This window comes from Nerophis ophidion, linkage group LG28, assembly GCF_033978795.1.
Source record: "Nerophis ophidion isolate RoL-2023_Sa linkage group LG28, RoL_Noph_v1.0, whole genome shotgun sequence".
NCBI classification, from domain to species: Eukaryota; Metazoa; Chordata; class Actinopteri; order Syngnathiformes; family Syngnathidae; genus Nerophis; species Nerophis ophidion.
The window spans coordinates 6,316,876-6,339,957 of record NC_084638.1 but is presented as its reverse complement, the minus strand read 5'-3'; the positions used below and the strand labels follow the sequence as shown (position 1 = coordinate 6,339,957).

At 38.6% G+C, this 23,082-nt stretch overlaps 1 protein-coding gene across 6 annotated transcripts in view; it reads right to left on the bottom strand.

Moving 5' to 3' along the window:
• Positions 1 to 23,082, bottom strand: part of LOC133545613 (nucleoprotein TPR-like) — a 135,367-nt gene that overhangs the window by 106,054 nt on the left and 6,231 nt on the right. For 5 of the 6 annotated variants that reach the window (XM_061891364.1, XM_061891363.1, XM_061891360.1 and 2 more), the window contains exons 6-17: positions 21,373 to 21,476; positions 21,110 to 21,274; positions 20,901 to 20,993; positions 18,684 to 18,764; positions 18,375 to 18,462; positions 18,016 to 18,153; positions 16,176 to 16,270; positions 13,063 to 13,260; positions 12,878 to 12,985; positions 10,458 to 10,681; positions 2,788 to 2,951; positions 668 to 789 (exon numbers count right to left, since the gene is read on the bottom strand). In XM_061891364.1, coding sequence (XP_061747348.1) covers positions 668 to 789; positions 2,788 to 2,951; positions 10,458 to 10,681; positions 12,878 to 12,985; positions 13,063 to 13,260; positions 16,176 to 16,270; positions 18,016 to 18,153; positions 18,375 to 18,462; positions 18,684 to 18,764; positions 20,901 to 20,993; positions 21,110 to 21,274; positions 21,373 to 21,476 — 1,580 coding nt within the window. The remainder of the gene's footprint in view (positions 1 to 667; positions 790 to 2,787; positions 2,952 to 10,457; positions 10,682 to 12,877; positions 12,986 to 13,062; positions 13,261 to 16,175; positions 16,271 to 18,015; positions 18,154 to 18,374; positions 18,463 to 18,683; positions 18,765 to 20,900; positions 20,994 to 21,109; positions 21,275 to 21,372; positions 21,477 to 23,082) is intronic. The other variant, XM_061891361.1, reaches the window with a different exon arrangement.

Sequence of the window (23,082 nt, the reverse complement as noted above, 5' to 3'; positions counted from 1 at the left end):
CATGTACAATGTTTGTCTCCTACAGTTTCACCCTTTCAATTGACAATAAACCTGGCCTCCATCAGTCAACCTGGTGTTCAGAGTTTTGATGAGCGGAAGGTGTTGAACTTACTGCCTTCGTGTACAAGTGTGCTTAAGGAAGGCAGGATAGTGTTTATAGTTTAAATTAAGATTATTATTTTTTTTCAGGTAAATTGATGCACTTTTAATGTGTTCTGTTAAGAGACTAGAAACAATGTCAACAAAGTAATTATTTGTTGTATTTGTTGTTGTCTTCAATGTTAATAAAGATACAATGTTATGCAGAGGTGTACTCAGAACAATTTTGTAGACAAATTATATTATTTATAGTCACGGCAGAGAATAGTGAGGCGCGAAATGATTTCTTCTTCCTTGGCAGAGCATTACAGAAAATAACTGAGAAGCACTTCTGTAAATTTGATTTTTTTTTTTAAGGTACAACATTTGTAACACAATATGTCCAGGTAGACAGGACAGGAGAGTTAAAGGTTTGCCACATAGCTGGCACCCCGTAGGAAGACGGAGTGCCACTCCAAAATTATGCTAAAGGAAAAAAACCTCAGCAAACATAAGCACACAAATGGGTGTAGAATTGAAATAAATGTTATCTAATCACAGCGTTATGGGGAAGATTCTTTGTTTTTACCTGTTTTAGCGCAGCTTTAGCCTGAGCAGTCTGCACTGACTCAGCAGCAGCAGCTCTTTGAGGGGTAGATCGTGTCACCGGGGCTGACGGCCGGGCAGGTGCAGCTTGGGAAGAATCTGAACCTGTGGAAATACGTTCAAATAAAAACTAATCGATATCAGAAAACTTCACGACAAATGCCCAATGTTGGCCTCTGATTTGAGTGAGCAAACGTAAAAACTCCCTGAGCATTCAGTGGAGCACATGTGAACCACGTCAGACGTGCACACTGTGGTCACACCTGTCTGAACATCATCTCTTTTACACTGTGGCCACACCTGTCTCAACATCATCTCTTTTACACTGTGGCCACACCTGTCTGAACATCATCTCTTTTACACTGTGGCCACACCTGTCTGAACATCATCTCTTTTACACTGTGGCCACACCTGTCTGAACATCATCTCTTTTACACTGTGGCCACACCTGTCTGAACATCATCTCTTTTACACTGTGGCCACACCTGTCTGAACATCATCTCTTTTACACTGTGGTCACACCTGTCTGAACATCATCTCTTTTACACTGTGGCCACACCTGTCTGAACATCATCTCTTTTACATTGTGGCCACACCTGTCTGAACATCATCTCTTTTACACTGTGGCCACACCTGTCTGAACATCATCTCTTTTACACTGTGGCCACACCTGTCTGAACATCATCTCTTTTACACTGTGGCCACACCTGTCTGAACATCATCTCTTTTACACTGTGGCCACACCTGTCTGAACATCATCTCTTTTACACTGTGGTCACACCTGTCTGAACATCATCTCTTTTACACTGTGGCCACACCTGTCTGAACATCATCTCTTTTACACTGTGGCCACACCTGTCTGAACATCATCTCTTTTACACTGTGGCCACACCTGTCTGAACATCATCTCTTTTACACTGTGGTCACACCTGTCTGAACATCATCTCTTTTACACTGTGGCCACACCTGCCTGAACATCATCTCTTTTACACTGTGGCCACACCTGCAACACACCTGTCTGAACATCATCTATTTTATCATTAAATGACAGCAATCATTTCCATGAAACTATTTTTCTATAGCTGAGTTAGCCCACTTCCAATGAAATTAACAAAAGCATTATTTGATTAGCCATGTACTAATATTGTGTGTCTGGGTGGGGGTCCTACTTTGGAAAGAATGTGTACCCCTTTCATAGATCACATAGAGTTCCCCTTAAGCCAGGTGTACATGGACAACGTTGATTTCATCTGATCATCATTGGGATGACAATGTTAGTGTACATGGACCCTGGAAAAATGATGTGATTATGACCTTAAATCAGAATACTTTCCTCTGACATGTGCAGAACCTAACAGGAACAGGAAAGTCAGTTATTGTTTGGGTTTTGGCGACAACTTTTGGACGAGTTTACTAACTGCAGGTGCTAAAGAAATAGGCTTTGTTCATTTCTGCTTGTCCAACGTATTTTTTATCATATTTTTCCTTCTGTTCACTACTTTTGTTTTACCTCTCTTTTGAAATGTAGCTTTCCTGTGCTTTTTATGTTGCGGGGTGTCTTCATGTCTCAACATTGTGTGTATGTGCCTGAGGCGAGCAGTTTGCACTTGGAGTAGCTGCCATGTTGTGAATAAAACTGCAACTGGATACTTTCTTTTATTGTTTTTGCTAGTCTTGTTTTAAGGCAACAAACTCAACAGTATTTTACGCTACTTATGTACATGTTGAATGTGGGGAGACAACAGCAAGACAATCGCTTCATTCTGTGATTAATACATGGAATATAGCTGACATCAAAGACATGTGCAGTAAGGATAATAATAACACAAATGTGTTTTTTTATGCGCTACAGTCAGTTGGACTTGAGTCGCTGGTATTTTCTTCAGTATTTTGAGGATTGCACAGACTGATCAGTCTTGTTTGAATGTGGATTAGACACAGGTAAATATCTAAATATTAAGAAGGATGCATGAAAAAAAAATTGTCCCCTGCTTTAAATGTTTTCTTGCCTAAACTGCTGTTGTGTTTTGCTGTGTGTGTGTGTGTGTGTGTGTGTGTGTGTGTGTGTGTGTGTGTGTGTGTGTGTGTGTGTGTGTGTGTCACCTTGGGGCGGGAGGTTGAAGCCGGTGCTCTGCGTGAGCAAAGCCTTGTACATGTCTCTCTGCCTCGCACTGGAGTCAGCCAGTTGTTTCTGCTGGTTCTTCTGCTCTCGCAGCTGCTCCAACTCCTTCTCAACTTTAGTCACACTGCTCTCCAACTCGGAAATACTGCAAGTGAACACAAGGGAAAATGTGGACTTTGCAGTTTGGTTTCAAACTCAAGCTCTGCAGGAGGTCCGTGCTCTTGGTCACTAATACAGTGGTGTTTAAGTAAGTGTGCCGTGAGATACAGCCTGGTGTGCCGTGGGAATTATCTAATTTCCACTAATTGGGGTAAAAATATTTTTTGCAAAGCCGTAATTATAGTCTGCAAATGTGTTGTTGTTGTTGAGTGTGTGTGCTGTCTAGTTATATAGGCAGCGTGCAGGTAAAAAGGTGTCTAATGCTTAAACCAAAAATAAACAAAAGGTGAGCGCCACTAAGAAAAGGCTTCGAAGCTTAGGGAAGGCGATGCAGAACCAAACTAAACCTGAACTGGCTACAAAGTCAACAAAAACAGAATGCTGGACGACAGCAAAGACTTACTGTGGAGCAAAGACAATGTACATCTGAACATGACAATCAACAATGTCCCCACAAAGAAGGATAATTACTGAGTGCTAAAACAAAGTAGATACGGGAAATATCACTCAAAAGGAAAACACAAAACTGCTACAGGAAAATACCAAAAAAGAGAAAAAGCCATCAAAATAGAAGCACAAGACAAGAAGTAAAAGACTACACACAGGAAAACAGCAAACAAGTCCAAATAAGTCAGGGTGTGATGTGACAGGTGGTGACAGTACACCTACTTTGAGACAAGAGCTATAGTCATGCATGCTTGCTTATGCTTTAAAGTCGTATCCAACAATTGCCACAACAACTTTTTACTGTCAACTGAGTTGAGTTATTTTAATGATTTCTGCTGGTGGTGTGCCTCCGCATTTTTTCAACACAAAAAATGTGCCTTGGCTCAAAAAAGGTTGAAAAACACTGACCCAATGAGGACCGATAATGACAAAAAAATCGCTTTTTAGCATTGTTTGGAATAAAAAAATTATCAACATTGTCAGGTTCAAAACCCCGATGACATCTATCAAACAGACAAGAAACAAGGAATTGAAAAGAGACAGAATTCAATTTAGCTGGGCTGTACTCTTTGTACAGTCTTCCCACCACGCTCTGGCAAGAGAATTAATTCTACGCCACCTCTTTTAATTGGGATTACAATGTTACAGTGTACATGGGCCCTGGAAAAATGATGTGATTATGACCTTAAATCAGAATACTTTACTCTGACATGTGCAGAACCTAACATAAACAGAAAAGTGAGTTATTGTTTGGGATTTGCCACCAACTTTTGGAAGAGTTTACTAACTGCAGGTGCTAAAGAAATAGTAGACTTCCACTGTAAAAGAACATGGCTTTGTGCATTTCTGCTTGTCCAACGTATTTTTCATCATTTTTTTCCTTCTGATCACTACTTTTGTTTTACCTCTCTTTTGAAATGTAGCTTTCCTGTGCTTTTTATGTTGTGATCACATCTGGGTTGCAGGGTGTCTTTCACACAGGAAAAGAGTAAAAAAAGTGCAAATAAGTCAGGGTGTGATGTGACAGGTGGTGACAGTACACCTACTTTGAGACAAGACCTATAGTCATGATGCTTGCTTATGCTTTAAAGTCGTATCCAACAATTGCCACAAGAACTTTTTGCTGTCAACTGAGTTGAGTTATTTTAATGATTTCTGCTGGTGGTGTGCCTCCGCATTTTTTCAACACAAAAAATGTGCCTTGGCTCAAAAAAGGTGGAAAAACACTGACCCAATGAGGACTGATAATGACAAAATATCGCTTTTTAGCATTGTTTGGAATAAAAAAAGTATCAACATTGTCAGGTTCAAAACCCCGATGACATCTATTAAACAGACAAGAAGCAAGGAATTGAAAAGAGACAGAATTCAATTTAGCTGGGCTGTACTCTTTGTACAGTCTTCCCACCACGCTCTGGCAAGAGAATTAATTCTACGCCACCTCTTTTAATTGGGATTACAATGTTACGGTGTACATGGGCCCTGGAAAAATGATGTGATTATGACCTTAAATCAGAATACTTTACTCTGACATGTGCAGAACCTAACATAAACAGAAAAGTGAGTTATTGTTTGGGATTTGCCACCAACTTTTGGAAGAGTTTACTAACTGCAGGTGCTAAAGAAATAGACTTCCACTGTAAAAGAACATGGCTTTTTGCATTTCTGCTTGTCCAACGTATTTTTCATCATTTTTTTCCTTCTGATCACTACTTTTGTTTTACCTCTCTTTTGAAATGTAGCTTTCCTGTGCTTTTTATGTTGTGATCACATCTGGGTTGCAGGGTGTCTTTCACACAGGAAAAGAGTAAAAAAGTGCAAATAAGTCAGGGTGTGATGTGACAGGTGGTGACAGTACACCTACTTTGAGACAAGACCTATAGTCATGATGCTTGCTTATGCTTTAAAGTCGTATCCAACAATTCCCACAACAACCTTTTACTGTCAACTGAAATGAGTTATTTTAATGATTTCTGCTGGTGGTGTGCCTCTGCATTTTTTCAACACAAAAAATGTGCCTTGGCTCAAAAAAGGTGGAAAAACACTGACCCAATGAGGACCGATAATGACAAAAAAATCGGTTTTTAGCATTGTTTGGAATAAAAAAATTATCAACATTGTCAGGTTCAAAACCCCGATGACATCTATCAAACAGACAAGAAGCAAGGAATTAAAAAGAGACAGAATTCAATTTAGCTGGGCTGTGTACTCTTTGTACAGTCTTGCCACCACGCTCTGGCAAGAGAATTCTACGCCACCTCTTTTAATTGGGATTTCAATGTTACAGTGTACATGGACCCTGGAAAAATGATGTGATTATGACCTTAAATCAGAATACTTTACTCTGACATGTGCAGAACCTAACATAAACAGAAAAGTGAGTTATTGTTTGGGATTTGCCACCAACTTTTGGAAGAGTTTACTAACTGCAGGTGCTAAAGAAATAGTAGACTTCCACTGTAAACAAACATGGCTTTGTGCATTTCTGCTTGTCCAACGTATTTTTCATCATTTTTTTCCTTCTGTTCACTACTTTTGTTTTACCTCTCTTTTGAAATGTAGCTTTCCTGTGCTTTTTATGTTGTGATCACATCCTGGTTGCAGGGTGTCTTTCACACAGGAAAACAGCAAACAAGTCCAAATAAGTCAGGGTGTGATGTGACAGGTGGTGACAGTACACCTACTTTGAGACAAGACCTATAGTCATGCATGCTTGCTTATGCTTTAAAGTCGTATCCAACAATTGCCACAACAACTTTTTGCTGTCAACTGAGGTGAGTTATTTTAATGATTTCTGCTGGTGGTGTGCCTCCGCATTTTTTCAACACAAAAAATGTGCCTTGGCTCAAAAAAGGTGGAAAAACACTGACCCAATGAGGACTGATAATGACAAAATATCGCTTTTTAGCATTGTTTGGAATAAAAAAAGTATCAACATTGTCAGGTTCAAAACCCCGATGACATCTATTAAACAGACAAGAAGCAAGGAATTGAAAAGAGACAGAATTCAATTTAGCTGGGCTGTACTCTTTGTACAGTCTTCCCACCACGCTCTGGCAAGAGAATTAATTCTACGCCACCTCTTTTAATTGGGATTACAATGTTACGGTGTACATGGGCCCTGGAAAAATGATGTGATTATGACCTTAAATCAGAATACTTTACTCTGACATGTGCAGAACCTAACATAAACAGAAAAGTGAGTTATTGTTTGGGATTTGCCACCAACTTTTGGAAGAGTTTACTAACTGCAGGTGCTAAAGAAATAGACTTCCACTGTAAAAGAACATGGCTTTTTGCATTTCTGCTTGTCCAACGTATTTTTCATCATTTTTTTCCTTCTGATCACTACTTTTGTTTTACCTCTCTTTTGAAATGTAGCTTTCCTGTGCTTTTTATGTTGTGATCACATCTGGGTTGCAGGGTGTCTTTCACACAGGAAAAGAGTAAAAAAGTGCAAATAAGTCAGGGTGTGATGTGACAGGTGGTGACAGTACACCTACTTTGAGACAAGACCTATAGTCATGCATGCTTGCTTATGCTTTGAAGTCGTATCCAACAATTGCCACAACAACTTTTTACTGTCAACTGAGTTGAGTTATTTTAATGATTTCTGCTGGTGGTGTGCCTCCGCGTTTTTTCAACACAAAAAATGTGCCTTGGCTCAAAAAAGGTTGAAAAACACTGACCCAATGAGGACCGATAATGACAAAAAAATCGCTTTTTAGCATTATTTGGAATAAAAAAATGATCAACATTGTCAGGTTCAAAACCCCGATGACATCTATCAAACAGACAAGAAGCAAGGAATTAAAAAGAGACAGAATTCAATTTAGCTGGGCTGTACTCTTTGTACAGTCTTCCCACCACGCTCTGGCAAGAGAATTAATTCTACGCCACCTCTTTTAATTGGGATTACAATGTTACGGTGTACATGGGCCCTGGAAAAATGATGTGATTATGACCTTAAATCAGAATACTTTACTCTGACATGTGCAGAACCTAACATAAACAGAAAAGTGAGTTATTGTTTGGGATTTGCCACCAACTTTTGGAAGAGTTTACTAACTGCAGGTGCTAAAGAAATAGTAGACTTCCACTGTAAAAGAACATGGCTTTGTGCATTTCTGCTTGTCCAACGTATTTTTCATCATTTTTTTCCTTCTGATCACTACTTTTGTTTTACCTCTCTTTTGAAATGTAGCTTTCCTGTGCTTTTTATGTTGTGATCACATCTGGGTTGCAGGGTGTCTTTCACACAGGAAAAGAGTAAAAAAGTGCAAATAAGTCAGGGTGTGATGTGACAGGTGGTGACAGTACACCTACTTTGAGACAAGACCTATAGTCATGCATGCTTGCTTATGCTTTGAAGTCGTATCCAACAATTGCCACAACAACTTTTTACTGTCAACTGAGTTGAGTTATTTTAATGATTTCTGCTGGTGGTGTGCCTCCGCATTTTTTCAACACAAAAAATGTGCCTTGGCTCAAAAAAGGTGGAAAAACACTGACCCAATGAGGACTGATAATGACAAAATATCGCTTTTTAGCATTGTTTGGAATAAAAAAAGTATCAACATTGTCAGGTTCAAAACCCCGATGACATCTATTAAACAGACAAGAAGCAAGGAATTGAAAAGAGACAGAATTCAATTTAGCTGGGCTGTACTCTTTGTACAGTCTTCCCACCACGCTCTGGCAAGAGAATTAATTCTACGCCACCTCTTTTAATTGGGATTACAATGTTACGGTGTACATGGGCCCTGGAAAAATGATGTGATTATGACCTTAAATCAGAATACTTTACTCTGACATGTGCAGAACCTAACATAAACAGAAAAGTGAGTTATTGTTTGGGATTTGCCACCAACTTTTGGAAGAGTTTACTAACTGCAGGTGCTAAAGAAATAGACTTCCACTGTAAAAGAACATGGCTTTTTGCATTTCTGCTTGTCCAACGTATTTTTCATCATTTTTTTCCTTCTGATCACTACTTTTGTTTTACCTCTCTTTTGAAATGTAGCTTTCCTGTGCTTTTTATGTTGTGATCACATCTGGGTTGCAGGGTGTCTTTCACACAGGAAAAGAGTAAAAAAGTGCAAATAAGTCAGGGTGTGATGTGACAGGTGGTGACAGTACACCTACTTTGAGACAAGACCTATAGTCATGATGCTTGCTTATGCTTTGAAGTCGTATCCAACAATTGCCACAACAACTTTTTACTGTCAACTGAGTTGAGTTATTTTAATGATTTCTGCTGGTGGTGTGCCTCCGCGTTTTTTCAACACAAAAAATGTGCCTTGGCTCAAAAAAGGTTGAAAAACACTGACCCAATGAGGACCGATAATGACAAAAAAATCGCTTTTTAGCATTATTTGGAATAAAAAAATGATCAACATTGTCAGGTTCAAAACCCCGATGACATCTATCAAACAGACAAGAAGCAAGGAATTAAAAAGAGACAGAATTCAATTTAGCTGGGCTGTACTCTTTGTACAGTCTTCCCACCACGCTCTGGCAAGAGAATTAATTCTACGCCACCTCTTTTAATTGGGATTACAATGTTACGGTGTACATGGGCCCTGGAAAAATGATGTGATTATGACCTTAAATCAGAATACTTTACTCTGACATGTGCAGAACCTAACATAAACAGAAAAGTGAGTTATTGTTTGGGATTTGCCACCAACTTTTGGAAGAGTTTACTAACTGCAGGTGCTAAAGAAATAGTAGACTTCCACTGTAAAAGAACATGGCTTTGTGCATTTCTGCTTGTCCAACGTATTTTTCATCATTTTTTTCCTTCTGATCACTACTTTTGTTTTACCTCTCTTTTGAAATGTAGCTTTCCTGTGCTTTTTATGTTGTGATCACATCTGGGTTGCAGGGTGTCTTTCACACAGGAAAAGAGTAAAAAAGTGCAAATAAGTCAGGGTGTGATGTGACAGGTGGTGACAGTACACCTACTTTGAGACAAGACCTATAGTCATGATGCTTGCTTATGCTTTAAAGTCGTATCCAACAATTGCCACAACAACTTTTTACTGTCAACTGAGTTTAGTTATTTTAATGATTTCTGCTGGTGGTGTGCCTCCGCATTTTTTCAACACAAAAAATGTGCCTTGGCTCAAAAAAGGTTGAAAAACACTGACCCAATGAGGACCGATAATGACAAAAAAATCGCTTTTTAGCATTATTTGGAATAAAAAAATGATCAACATTGTCAGGTTCAAAACCCCGATGACATCTATCAAACAGACAAGAAGCAAGGAATTAAAAAGAGACAGAATTCAATTTAGCTGGGCTGTGTACTCTTTGTACAGTCTTCCCACCACGCTCTGGCAAGAGAATTAATTGTACGCCACCTCTTTTAATTGGACTTTCCCTCTTTACATAGCAACAGCTGTTTCTAAAGGGACGTGGGTCGTAAACAGCTATTGCCTTCGGTCACAAAACAGTTCAACAATAAGATGCCTGGAGCTCGGGCCAGGTCTTGCTTTCTCTCCGCTTTTGTCAAGACAAGATCTTCCTGTGGGTTACAATACATCAAAGAAACCGAACCCGTCCTGTCTCCTACGATCGTACACAGTGGAGTTTTACAAGGCTTTTGCTTGGTAGGATCAAAGACGGGAACACAAAGTTTTGTGATAACTTAGATACAATTATTCTGACAAACATGGCCCTGAAATACTTCAACATAAGGACCTCGGTGGAAAAGGTTTGGATACCGTTGAACTAAAGTATCAAAAGTATGGATATTTTGATTAAGGCATAAAAATGTGGTATTGGCAGAGTGGATATTTCTGCACATCACTCACTGGTGTATTTAAAAACTACTTGCATCTTTAATGTAACTTTGCACCTTGCTACATCACTTTTTGTATCACATGCCAGAAATAGCGTGACAGTTCCACAATGATACTAATCATTTCCAAAGACCTGAAATGCCACAATAAATCAGAAAGTCATACTAAGTCTGGGGTTGTGCAAATGTTGTATTAAACCTCCGTAGGATTGAAATAAAGAGAAATTTTAAAAAGACTACCGTGCTGATGTTAAATGTGCTTGCTGCCGGCTCTTCTCGTCCTCCAACTTCCGCAGCCTTTCCAGCAGTCTCTGGTTTTGCTTCTGCAGCTCTTCCACGCTGCGGAAGGAAAGCTGGTCGGGCCTGAGGGTCTGAGAGGTGCTGGAATTATCAAAGGAGCTGCCGTCGCCTTTGGCCACCCGGTTCCCTCTGGCTTCCTCCAACTGGACCAGCAGCACGCACACCTGGACAAAACAGGGAAGGGGTGTCTTACAAAAATGATGCAATACTAGATTTGACCCTTTTAAGTCCTGTAATAATCATTTAGTCATGATTAAGTTTTGTAAACAACCCGTCATCCTCATCCCTGGAAGTGTGAAATCCCCAAGGACCTTTTCATTCATTGACACTATTCCAGACTTTATTGCTACGAGGGATGTATATCTTTAAGGTTTTATCGGTACGATATCTGTATTTATCGGTACTATATGTCATTTGCGGAAACAAAGATGTGGAAAAAATGCATTTTGATTAACATTTATATTGGCACAAAATAAACCATAAGAGCTTCAACATGTGTAACATCTCAGAGCAGTTAAGTCTTATCAACACATGTTTTTAAGTCTTACAGAAGTCAACTGTTCTTGTAAACACCACACACATCCATCACTGGGTTTATGGGAAATAATATTGATATATGTCTAACATGTGCAGAGCACATACATCATGTAAAATGTATCAAATATGTTAATCAATGCAATCAATAAGCATGTTAAGGGTGTGCATTTTGTAACAATATCAGTTGTTTGTTTATGTTGCACACGGACGTATTTGAGTGACGGACCTGCCGGCATGTTGAGTGTTGTGCTACAGTTGTGTGTGTGATATAAATACAAAGACTCAGGGAACGAGTGTAAGGCTCGATCCTCCAGTTTGTAGTCAAGAGACAGAAATAACTGAAACAGGTTTAAGCAAAATGTGTCAACGACACAAACGTGTCATCAGACGTCAACTACAGACCTGTCAGTCACAGCGGATGCTGTCTTGCTTCAAAGCAGCTTTATGGATTATTATATATTACCTAAATGTTGCACTTTTTTCAGTGGATTAATATTGGCCTGTGGAGTAATGGATCGCTAGGAGGACAGTTGGTAAAACATGGTCGTGACTTTGAGGAACTTTTGAGGAGGAAATATGGTTTTACAAACTTTTGTGTGGTGTTGCTTCCTTATTTTTCATTATTCCAAGAAGATTTAAACTTTGGTGTGGCTTCACTTTCTTCTTTGTCGTTATTCAAAGATTTTAGCTTTTATGTGGGGTTGCTTCCTTATTTGTCATTATTCAAAGATTTTAACTTTTGTGTGGCGTTGCTTCCTTATTTGTCATTATTCAAAGATTTTAACTTTTGTGTGGGGTTGCTTCCTTATTTGTCATTATTCCAAGAAGATTTAAACTTTGGTGTGGCTTTGCTTTCTTATTTGTCGTTATTCAAAGAAGATTTTAACTTTTGTGTAGGGTTGCTTCTTTATTTGTCATTATTCAAAGATTTTAACTTTTGTGTGGGGTTGCTTCCTTATTTATCATTATTCAAAGATTTTAACTTTTGTGTGGCGTTGCTTTCTTATTTGTCGTTATTCAAAGAAGATTTTAACTTTTGTGTGGGGTTGCTTCCTTATTTGTCGTTAATCAAAGATTTTAACTTTTGTGTGGCGTTGCTTTCTTATTTGTCATTATTCAAAGCGAATTTTAACGTGGCAGAGGGAGCTGATTTGAAAAACAAAGTATATATATCATTATACATCTAGTATAATAGTATATAATAAATAAATGTATAAATATATATATATGTGTGAAGTGTAGTGAATTATATTTATATAGCGCTTTTCTCTAGTGACTCAAAGCGCTTTACATAGTGAAAGCCAATGTCTAAGTTCCATTTAAAGCGGTGTGGGTGGCACTGGATGCAGGTGGGTCAAGTGTCTTGCCCAAGGACACAACGGCAGTGACTAGGATGGCAGAAGCTGGGATGGAACCTGGAACCCTCAAGTTGCTGGCACGGATACATCCATCCATCCATCCATACATACATACATGGATGTATGAGGTAGATCACCTCCTCTTGGTCATTTAAAAAGTAGTTTGGCTGCTGAAAAAGTGTGGGCACCCCTGGTCTAGAACATTTAATTGATGTTGCTGAATGACATTTTGAAAGTAGAATGTAATATGTGTCCAAATATCAGGCTCTTTTTCAGTTAATGCAAGCGAGTAATAACTTTAAATTCAAATGAATGATTAAAATAATGACTGGACAGCACTAATAATATCAGCAGTCATTTGGCCAATCACCAAACATTTTTTGAGTATTTTCCTTTCTCTAATCTAATTTATGATTCCATTTTCTTGGTTTGGTAGCAAGGCTAATTGTCCAGGAAGTGCAGTACTTGTGTGGACGTGTCATCCAGGAGTCTGTCTGCCCTCAGCTTGTCCTTCTCCAAGTTGTCACACTGCTGCTTGGCCTCCTCCTTCTCTTTCTGTAAGCTGTAGATCTCCTGAACATGGCAGCAGGGAAGTTGTTATTCTGCATGAGGGTGGAATGAAAAGGATGACAACCAGGGGTCTCACGGACCGTGCGGGCCTGTTCCAGTTTGTTCCACAGGGAGGCCATGGAGCTCTGCATGTTCTCGTACTCCTCTCTCTGCCGCCTCAGGACGGGTGCTTTGGACTCCACCTCCTGCACGATGTCCTCCAACACTTTGCTCACCCTCCTGGTCTCCTGCTTCTCCAGCTGCAGCTGAGTCTGGCACTCCGAGTATGCGTTGTACAACTGAGAGCACAGACACACACAACCAGACGGATTGACCTTGCAGCGTCAACGAGGCTCAATTCTAGATTTCAACATCTTGATGTCCTGTTTTACGAATATGGTTCTTACTAGAGATGCGCGGATAGGCAATTATATCATCCGCCATCCACCCGAACCATCATTTTATCAGGACCGTACCCGCTGAATTACATCAGAGGTCGGCCGCCTTTACCACTTACAGAGCTATTTAAACCTGTTTCACAGAGTGATGAAGTCATGTGGAGCCGCTAACGGTCTCGCGACTATCCATTAGCGTTTATTCTGATGACAGGAATAAGGGCGTGCTGTGAAGCCATTGCTTCTGACACCTTCAACAACATGTACCAACCGATTGTTGGTCCAGCAACATGTTGTGTGCAGCTTCCTCAATCACACATACGAGATTGAAAGGCATACTGGGTGACACAGAGTCAGGAAGTGTCATGAATACTACGGATTATGGGTATTTGTTGTGTTGCGTTTATGTTGTGTTACTGTGGGGATGTTCTCCCGAAACATGTTTGTCGGTCTTAATTGGTGTGGCTTCACAGCGTGGTGCATATTACTAAGAGTGTTAAAATTGTTTATATCACGACCATTAGTGTACTCTGTGTCACCCAGTATGCCTTGCAGTCGTGTGCGTGTTGCCGCGGAAACCACACACAACATGATGCTGGACTGACAAGCAGATGGTACATGTTGTAGAAGGCGACAAAGCCAATGGCTTCATAGCACGCACTAATATTTAATATCTGGGTGACTACCGGCAGTCATTCAAGAGAATAATAGCGTCTCCTATTGACTTCTTCACTTAAATGGCTCTTTGAATGGCAAAGGATACAGATCCCAGGACCATGTATATGAAATATCTCCAGATGGTTCATCCGCCACCCGCCCGAATCTAATTAAAATCTATTTTTTCGTCATGTCAACCGCCCGACCCGCGGTTTACCCGCTGACCCCGCGGATGAGACCGCAAACCGCGCATCTCTAGTTCTTACTATTTTACATCTTTTATTATTTTCACTTTCCAGTGTTCCTCCCTCTCCATCCGGGGTTATGCACTTTGTGTCAGCGTCCTGGTGGGCGTGGTCTGATGAGATAGTGTTTCCTCACCTGGCTCCTCTGTACTCAAAACATGCACTCCTCTCTGCGTTAGTGTGTGATTGATGATGGGTCGTCGGTGTATTGTTTTTAAGTCCGTAAAGAACCTTGCGTTGCATTTCTTTCATGCATGAACACACAACTTTCCTCTAGAACAGTGGTTCTTAACCTTGTTGGAGGTACCAAACCCCTCCAGTTTCCGAACCCTTCTTTAGTGAAAAATATATATATTTTTCAAATTCAAGACAAAGTTATATGATTTTTTTACTGGTGCACAAAATGAACCGTGCATGAACATCACCTTGTTGTAAGAACAAAACCAACACAGTGCATGAATTCTCAACAAATTACACGCCTGCAAATCAGTTGGACTTCTGCTGTTGCCGTATCCGTAATATCACGAGAGGGAGAAGTTTTTATGTACACCATGAGTCAAGTGTGGCTTGACCTCCGCGGCGGAGGCTCCACCGAACCCCTAAGGCCAACTCACCGAACCCATAGGGGTTCGATCGAACCCAGGTTAAGAACCACTGCTCCAGAAGGTCCGTGTGATGTCAGATGAAAGAAAAATGGAGCTGTTTGGCCACAATACCCAGCATTATGTTTGGAGGAGAAAATGTGAGGCCTTTACTCCCAGGAACACCAGACCTACCACCAAGCATGGTGGTGGTAGTATTATGCTCTGGGCCTGTTTTGCTGCCAATGGAACTGCTGCTTTAAATGGGACAATGAAAAAGGAGGATTAGCTCCAAATTGTTCAGGACCATCAATCAATCAATCAATGTTTATTTATATAGCCCCAAATCACAAATGTCTCAAAGGACTGCACAAATCATTACGACTACAACATCCTCGGAAGAACCCACAAAAAGGCAAGGAAAACTCACACCCAGTGGGCAGGGAGAATTCACATCCAGTGGGACGCCAGTGACAATGCTGACTATGAGAAACCTTGGAGAGGACCTCAGATGTGGGCAACCCCCCCCTCTAGTGGACCGAAAGCAATGGATGTCAAGCGGGTCTAACATGATACTGTGAAAGTTCAATCCATAGTGGCTCCAACACAACTGCGAGAGTTCAGTTCAAGCGGATCCAAGACAGCAGCGTGCGGGCCTGGACAAGCTAAAATCATCAGGGGGGAGGCTGGGTTTTGGACCAACAGGACAATGACCCCAAAAGTGGTAGAAGGAAGGCTAAATCATGAAGGTTTTAGAATGGCCTTCCCAAAGTCCTGACTTAAAGGTGTGGACAATGCTGAAGAAACAAGTCCATGTCACAAAAAACAACACATTTAGCTAAACTGCAGCAATTTTGTGGTGAAAAATGTAAGCAGAAGCTTGTGGATGGCCACCAAAAGCGTCTTATTGCAGGTAAACTTGCCAAGGGACATGTAAGCAAATATTAACATTGCTGTATGATTGCTCACATTTTCAGTAGAGACATAATAAATTCATAAAAGAAGCAAACTTCATGAATGTTTTTTGTGAGCAACAAGTATGTGCTCCAATCACTACATCACGTTCTTTACAAACACTTTTGACCGCGGCTGTAATACTAATTAACAATAACACATATTTGCTTTAAATGTACGTATAAAAATGTTTAGATTTTTTAAAGAAAATGATGCAAATTGTGTGATGTTCATGTGTGCAATATGGAGTAAAAGCCCGAGACCTGACAGCCATTACAATTAATTCTAGTAGTTTTCTGGCAGAAGGAGTCAAGAGTTGAGCAAGAAAACTTGCTTCAAAAGCCATCTATTGATTTTGCCGTGTGGCTGCAGTGCGACTCACGTCAAAGAACTTCATGCCGGGCTTGACGATGGCAGCGATGGCAGCTGCAGACGGACACATGGACTCCAGCTGCTCCTCGCTCACAGAAGGCACACCTTGTGGCAAAGAAAACATTCCAAAAGAACAATTAGCCAGACAAGATTTGGTCAAGTCATGTTATGTTATGACACCGTTAGCTTTCTGGCTAAGCCGAGTGTGTAGCACGAGTATTATATTGTTAAAAGTATAGAAAGGTCTCAGACTGCTTGCTTTCTTTTTGGCATTTAGGTACTTTTAAGCACATTTAAGTTTGGATTTAGTCGACATATTGCATGGGTATAGAGACTAGGACTATTAATTATATAGCAGAATAGCTCGGGCAGGAGTGTCAAACTCATTTTTACTGAGGACCACATGGCTGCCCTCCAACATATAAATATATAGGGATCCACCTCATGGTCATATTATACTATTACATGTGCATCTGATTATTACATTTTTTGACATAAACTGAAAACATTTTGGGGATTTTTTAGGTCAGTCGTCACATTTTCTTGTAAAATTTACAGTAGTTTTGAATGGAAAAACAACACTATTGTTTTATTTACAGTCAAATTGTGACAACTGAGCTGTCAATTTATTTATTTTTTACCATAAAATATATAGTTTCACAGTGTACATTTTGATGGATAACTCGCTTTGAAATCATATTTTTATTTGAACTTGAAAAAAGTTTAAAACGTATAATAGTTTAATATTTGCCGCATGAATAGATAATATTAAAGTTTAAAACATACACTATTGCATACAACGGCATTTCTGTCAAAATGCAAAGAACAAATACACTTAGTAAGACAAGATAAGTACTGTACATTTTTGGACTATAGGCTGCAACTTTTTCCTACGCTTCGAATCCTGCGGCTTATAAAACAGTGCAATTGAATCATGGATTTTTTTTTTTTTTGCTGACAGTCATAATGCAAATAGTTGAAAAACAAATTACAGGCCAATACACTGAAAAGGTGTGTTATTGTTTGTGCTATGGCGCCATCTTTTAGTCAAGTTTGAAAAAAGCAGCTGCTTCAGTGCCCTTCTGTTTAGAGCTTTCAAATCGTCCAGAGTTTTTACTCGAAAGGACTTTTTATTCACACTCCAGGCAACGCTTGTACGTTTACAATATAACTAAAACTAGTTTGACTGACTCGAGCGTCCAATGTGTGATGTCTGCAGGAGGGTTTTCATGCATATTTCTACATAGTATTGTAATGTAATTAGCATTAGCGAATATGCTAACACATTTACGAGTGTCTGTGTTAGTATTATTGACTTATAATAACATTCTTTTTGTATTTTTGCAGTTTCTCAGTAAATTCCCCAAAACGTCAGCATGGAGTTATTGAGTCTGTTTAGCTGGTTGGGAGAGCTAGCTTGCGCAGCTCGTGGGTCCATGACCATGACTTCTGTTTTGTTTGATCAGCCGTTTTACTGCCCTGTTACAGACACTGTTTGGAAAACATTTAAGGTATGTAAACAAAACATTTACTGAATCTTTTTGTGTAAATAACTAATTTCACAAAATATATATCTGCGTTTTTTAGCTAGTGCGGCTAATATATGCAAATATATTTTCCTTTTTAAATTTAGTGGGTGAGGCCTATATGCTAGTGTGCTCTATAGTCCGGTAAATACTGTACTTTATTTATTTACTTTTTTTTTTTCTTTATTTACAAATATTATTTCTAACCTTTTGGAAAAACCCCAATGAATGATCTGGCCCCACTGGACCTTTACTTTGACACCTGTGAGCTAGTTCCTCATACTTTGGGTGAGAGGTGAAAAGAAAGTAGTCATTTTATCTTACAGCAAAGTTTGCTAGAAGCTTTTATGGAAGAGTTTTCCAGCTCTTTCTCCATTTTCTTGATCTTTTCCTGAAGCTCTGCCTCCAACTGGCTCTTTGCTTCCTCGGCAGCAGACGCCTTCTTTTCCCACATTTTGGTGGCTGCAAGTACGCAAGAAAAAGAAGACGATTTTAAAAGGCGCACACACACAAATATGCACAATTGCATTGCAAACTACTGTAATATTGCAGTTTTTCAAAGAGGTTGTCTGGACGCTGCACATTTCCAAGTAAACAGTATTAATGTTCTTTCATTGTGTGACACAGCTGGAGACAAAAAGATGTGATGGACTGCAAGTAAACCAAAAAAACTGGATAATTACCTTCTGTGGTGCTTTTAACCACTTTGCTGAACTCTTCCACGGCTCTGCTCAGTTCTTCATTCTTACTTTCCATATCTGATGCTACTCCCTGTGATTTGTGAAGTAAAAATAAATGTTTGAATAATGATGTAACTCAGCACCAAAAACCATCAAATTTATATCCAGGCATTATTTCAGCTCTTATTTGATGAAAGTGTTATTTTACCAAGCAAATAATCACGTTTTGTTTTGTGAGGAACAATCCTTAGTGTTTGTACTTTGATCTTGAAATGTTTAAGTAGGATGTGTTGATGGCTGAGGAGGTCTCACCTTGTAGAGAGAAGACAACTTGATGTGAGCATTGAGCTCATTGCGGTATTTCTCCTCCATGCTACTCAGTTCATCCTTGGCCTGGAGAGTCGGTCCAAGAATATGATCAGTTGATTGGTGCGCAGGTAATATTTCACACACACTGACATGCATCATGATACAGGAGGTCCTCGGTCTACGTCACTGACTCTCAATTATTTCATGTTACGCAGCCCCGGAAAAAACATTTTGTGCCCCCAGCATGACTAAAAGTTGTATCATTTGTCTGTACAATTGTTATAAGATATATAGATAGTACTTTGATTCCTTCAGGGAAAAAAAAAAAAAAAAGTACACCTCCGAAACCTTACTAACATTAAAAAAAAAATAAAATAAAATAAAATAAAATAACAAAAGTAAATATACTGTAGATTAACTTACAACAAAGAATAACTTTAACATATTGCATATATATATATATATATGCACATATTACAATGTGCATATATATAGTATACACACACACATAAACCCTAATATATACAGATACAGTATATACATATATATATACACACACACACACACACACACATACATATATATACATACATACATACATATATATATATACACACACCCACACATATATATACATACATATATACATATGTATATATACACACATATATATATATATACACACACACACACACACACACATATATATACATACATATATACATATGTATATATACACACATATATATATATACACACACACACATTTTTATACATACATATATACATATGTATATATACACACATATATATATATATACACACACACACACACACATATATATACATACATATATACATATGTATATATACACACACACATATATACATACATATATACATATGTATATATACACATATATATATACACACACATATATATACATACATATATACATATGTATATATACACACACATATATATACATACATATATACATACACACACACACACATATATATACATACATATACACACACACACACACATATATATACATACATATATACATATGTATATACACACACACACATATATATACATACATATGTATATATATATATATATATATATATATATATATATATATATATATATATATACATACACACAGATATATATACATATATATAAATATATATATATATATAAAGAAAGATGTAAGTATAAAAGTAGAGATAAAAATGTATATATACACATATAAAAAAATAGAGATAGATAAAAAAGATCCTTTATATATATATATACTTTTTTTTTTACACACATATACAAACATATATACTACCATACATACATATACACCCATAAATATACATACATACAATATATATGTATACCCATATATACTTTACATATATATGTATATTATTTATACCCATATGTACTGTATATACATATATATTTATAGAAACACATACATATATACCCATATAATGTATATGTTGTTGCTTTTTATTTTTATTGTAATATGTTTCTATTTTATTTCGATTATAACACCATTATTTACTTTTTACTGTTTAATTCAAGGGTAGGGAACCTATGGCTCTAGAGCCAGATGTGGCTCTTTTGATGACTGCTTCTGGCTCTCAGATAAATCTTAGCTGACATTGCTTATATGCGATAATTATGAATAATTCCGCTGGTAGTCCCAGTGTCAAAAATAACGTTCAAAATATAAAACATTCTCATGCAATTTAATCCATCCATCTGGTTTCTACCGCACCTGTTCAAGAAGTCCCATTAATGGTAAGAAGTATTTTATTTATTGTTGGCTCGCTTCAGAATAACAATGTTATTAAAAAGAATAAGAGACTTATTTTATTATACTCTAAAAATGTTGGTCTTACTTAAAAATGCACGCATTCAGTTGTGTTCAGTCTTAAAAAAATATTATATGGCTCTCACGGAAGTACTTTTTAAAATATTTGGCTTGTATGGCTCTCTCAGCCAAAAAGGTTCCCGACCCCTGGTTTAATTGATCTCAACTCTGTACACTACTGCTGGAATTTTTAATTTTCCTGAAGGAATCAATAAAGTACTATCTATCCATCTATATGGGCATACATATGTGTGTGTATATATACAGCAATATAGACACACACATACATACATAATGTAAACACACACATCACAAGGACTACATTGGTGTGTGTACGTACCTGTTTCAGTTTGTTGTTGAGATTTTCTGCTATTTTCTGCTTGCTTTCGCTGGCCTGCTTCAGAGAACTGAGCTGACTCTCCAGTCTGGTCAACTAACACAAATAAATCATATCAAAGAATGTTATTATTTTTTACAAAGAAGGTCAGCAAATGCAGGTGAGAAGCAAGCAAACATATTAGCGTGTGTGTGTGTGTGTGTGTGTGTCACCTGCTCAGTCTTGCTCTTCAGACTCCCTTGCAGATCCAAAATCTCTTTGCCCGTTTGTCTGTTGGTGTTCAGCACTTCTTCTGTTTTGCTCTTCAGTTGTGCAGACAACCACTTCATTTGCTTATCCAGCAGCTCTTTTTCCTGCGCCAGACGTTTCTCCCGCTGCTACAAGAACATGCACCAGCAGTCTCAGTCTTCCACTTATAGCAGGAGTGTCAACAACACATGTAGAAATACAGTATATGCACGCCATCTTTGTGTACCTGCACAGAGGCCTCAGAGGACTGCAGCTCATCCACTTTCAACTGCAGCTCCATCTTCACCTTGTTGCTCTCCAGCACTTTCTCATTCAGATGCTGCACATCTTCTGCAAGCACACAACAACAACAACATATGTCATTAACACAGGCACACAACAACAACAACAACAACATATGTCATTAACACAGGCACACAACAACAACAACATATGTCATTAACACAGGCACACAACAACAACATATGTCATTAACACAGGCACACAACAACAACATATGTCATTAACACAGGCACACAACAACATATGTCATTAACACAGGCACACAACAACAACATATGTCATTAACACAGGCGCACAACAACAACATATGTCATTAACACAGGCACACAACAACAACATGTCATTAACACAGGCACACAATAACAACATATGTCATTAACACAGGCACACAACAACAACAACATATGTCATTAACACAGGCGCACAAAAACGCACACAACAACAACATATGTCATTAACACAGGCACACAACAACAACATATGTCATTAACACAGGCACACAAAAACACACACAACAACAACATATGTCATTAACACAGGCACACAAAAACGCACACAACAACAACAACATATGTCATTAACACAGGCGCACAAAAACGCACACAACAACAACATATGTCATTAACACAGGCGCACAAAAACGCACACAACAACAACATATGTCATTAACACAGGCGCACAAAAACGCACACAACAACAACATATGTCATTAACACAGGCGCACAAAAACACAAACAACAACAACAACATATGTCATTAACACAGGCGCACAAAAACACACACAACAACAACAACATATGTCATTAACACAGGTGCACAAAAACACACACAACAACAACAACATATGTCATTAACACAGGCGCACAAAAACGCACACAGCAACAACAACAACATATGTCATTAACACAGGCGCACAAAAACGCACACAGCAACAACAACAACATATGTCATTAACACAGGCGCACAACAACAACAACAACAACATATGTCATTAACACAGGCGCACAACAACAATGTCATTAACACAGGCGCACAACAACAACAACATATGTCATTAACACAGGCGCACAACAACAACAACATCATATGTCATTAACACAGGCGCACAACAACAACAACAACATATGTCATTAACACAGGCGCACAACAACAACAACATATGTCATTAACACAGGCACACAACAACAACAACATATGTCATTAACACAGGCGCACAACAACAACAACATATGTCATTAACACAGGCACACAACAACAACAACAACAACAACATATGTCATTAACACAGGCGCACAACAACATATGTCATTAACACAGGCGCACAACAACAACAACATATGTCATTAACACAGGCGCACAACAACAACATCATATGTCATTAACACAGGCGCACAACAACAACAACAACAACATGTCATTAACACAGGCGCACAACAACAACAACATATGTCATTAACACAGGCACACAACAACAACAACATATGGCATTAACACAGGCGCACAACAACAACAACAACATATGTCATTAACACAGGCGCACAACAACAACATTTGTCATTAACACAGGCGCACAAAAAAAACAACAACAACATATGTCATTAACACAGGCGCACAAAAACAACAACAACAACATATGTCATTAACACAGGCACAA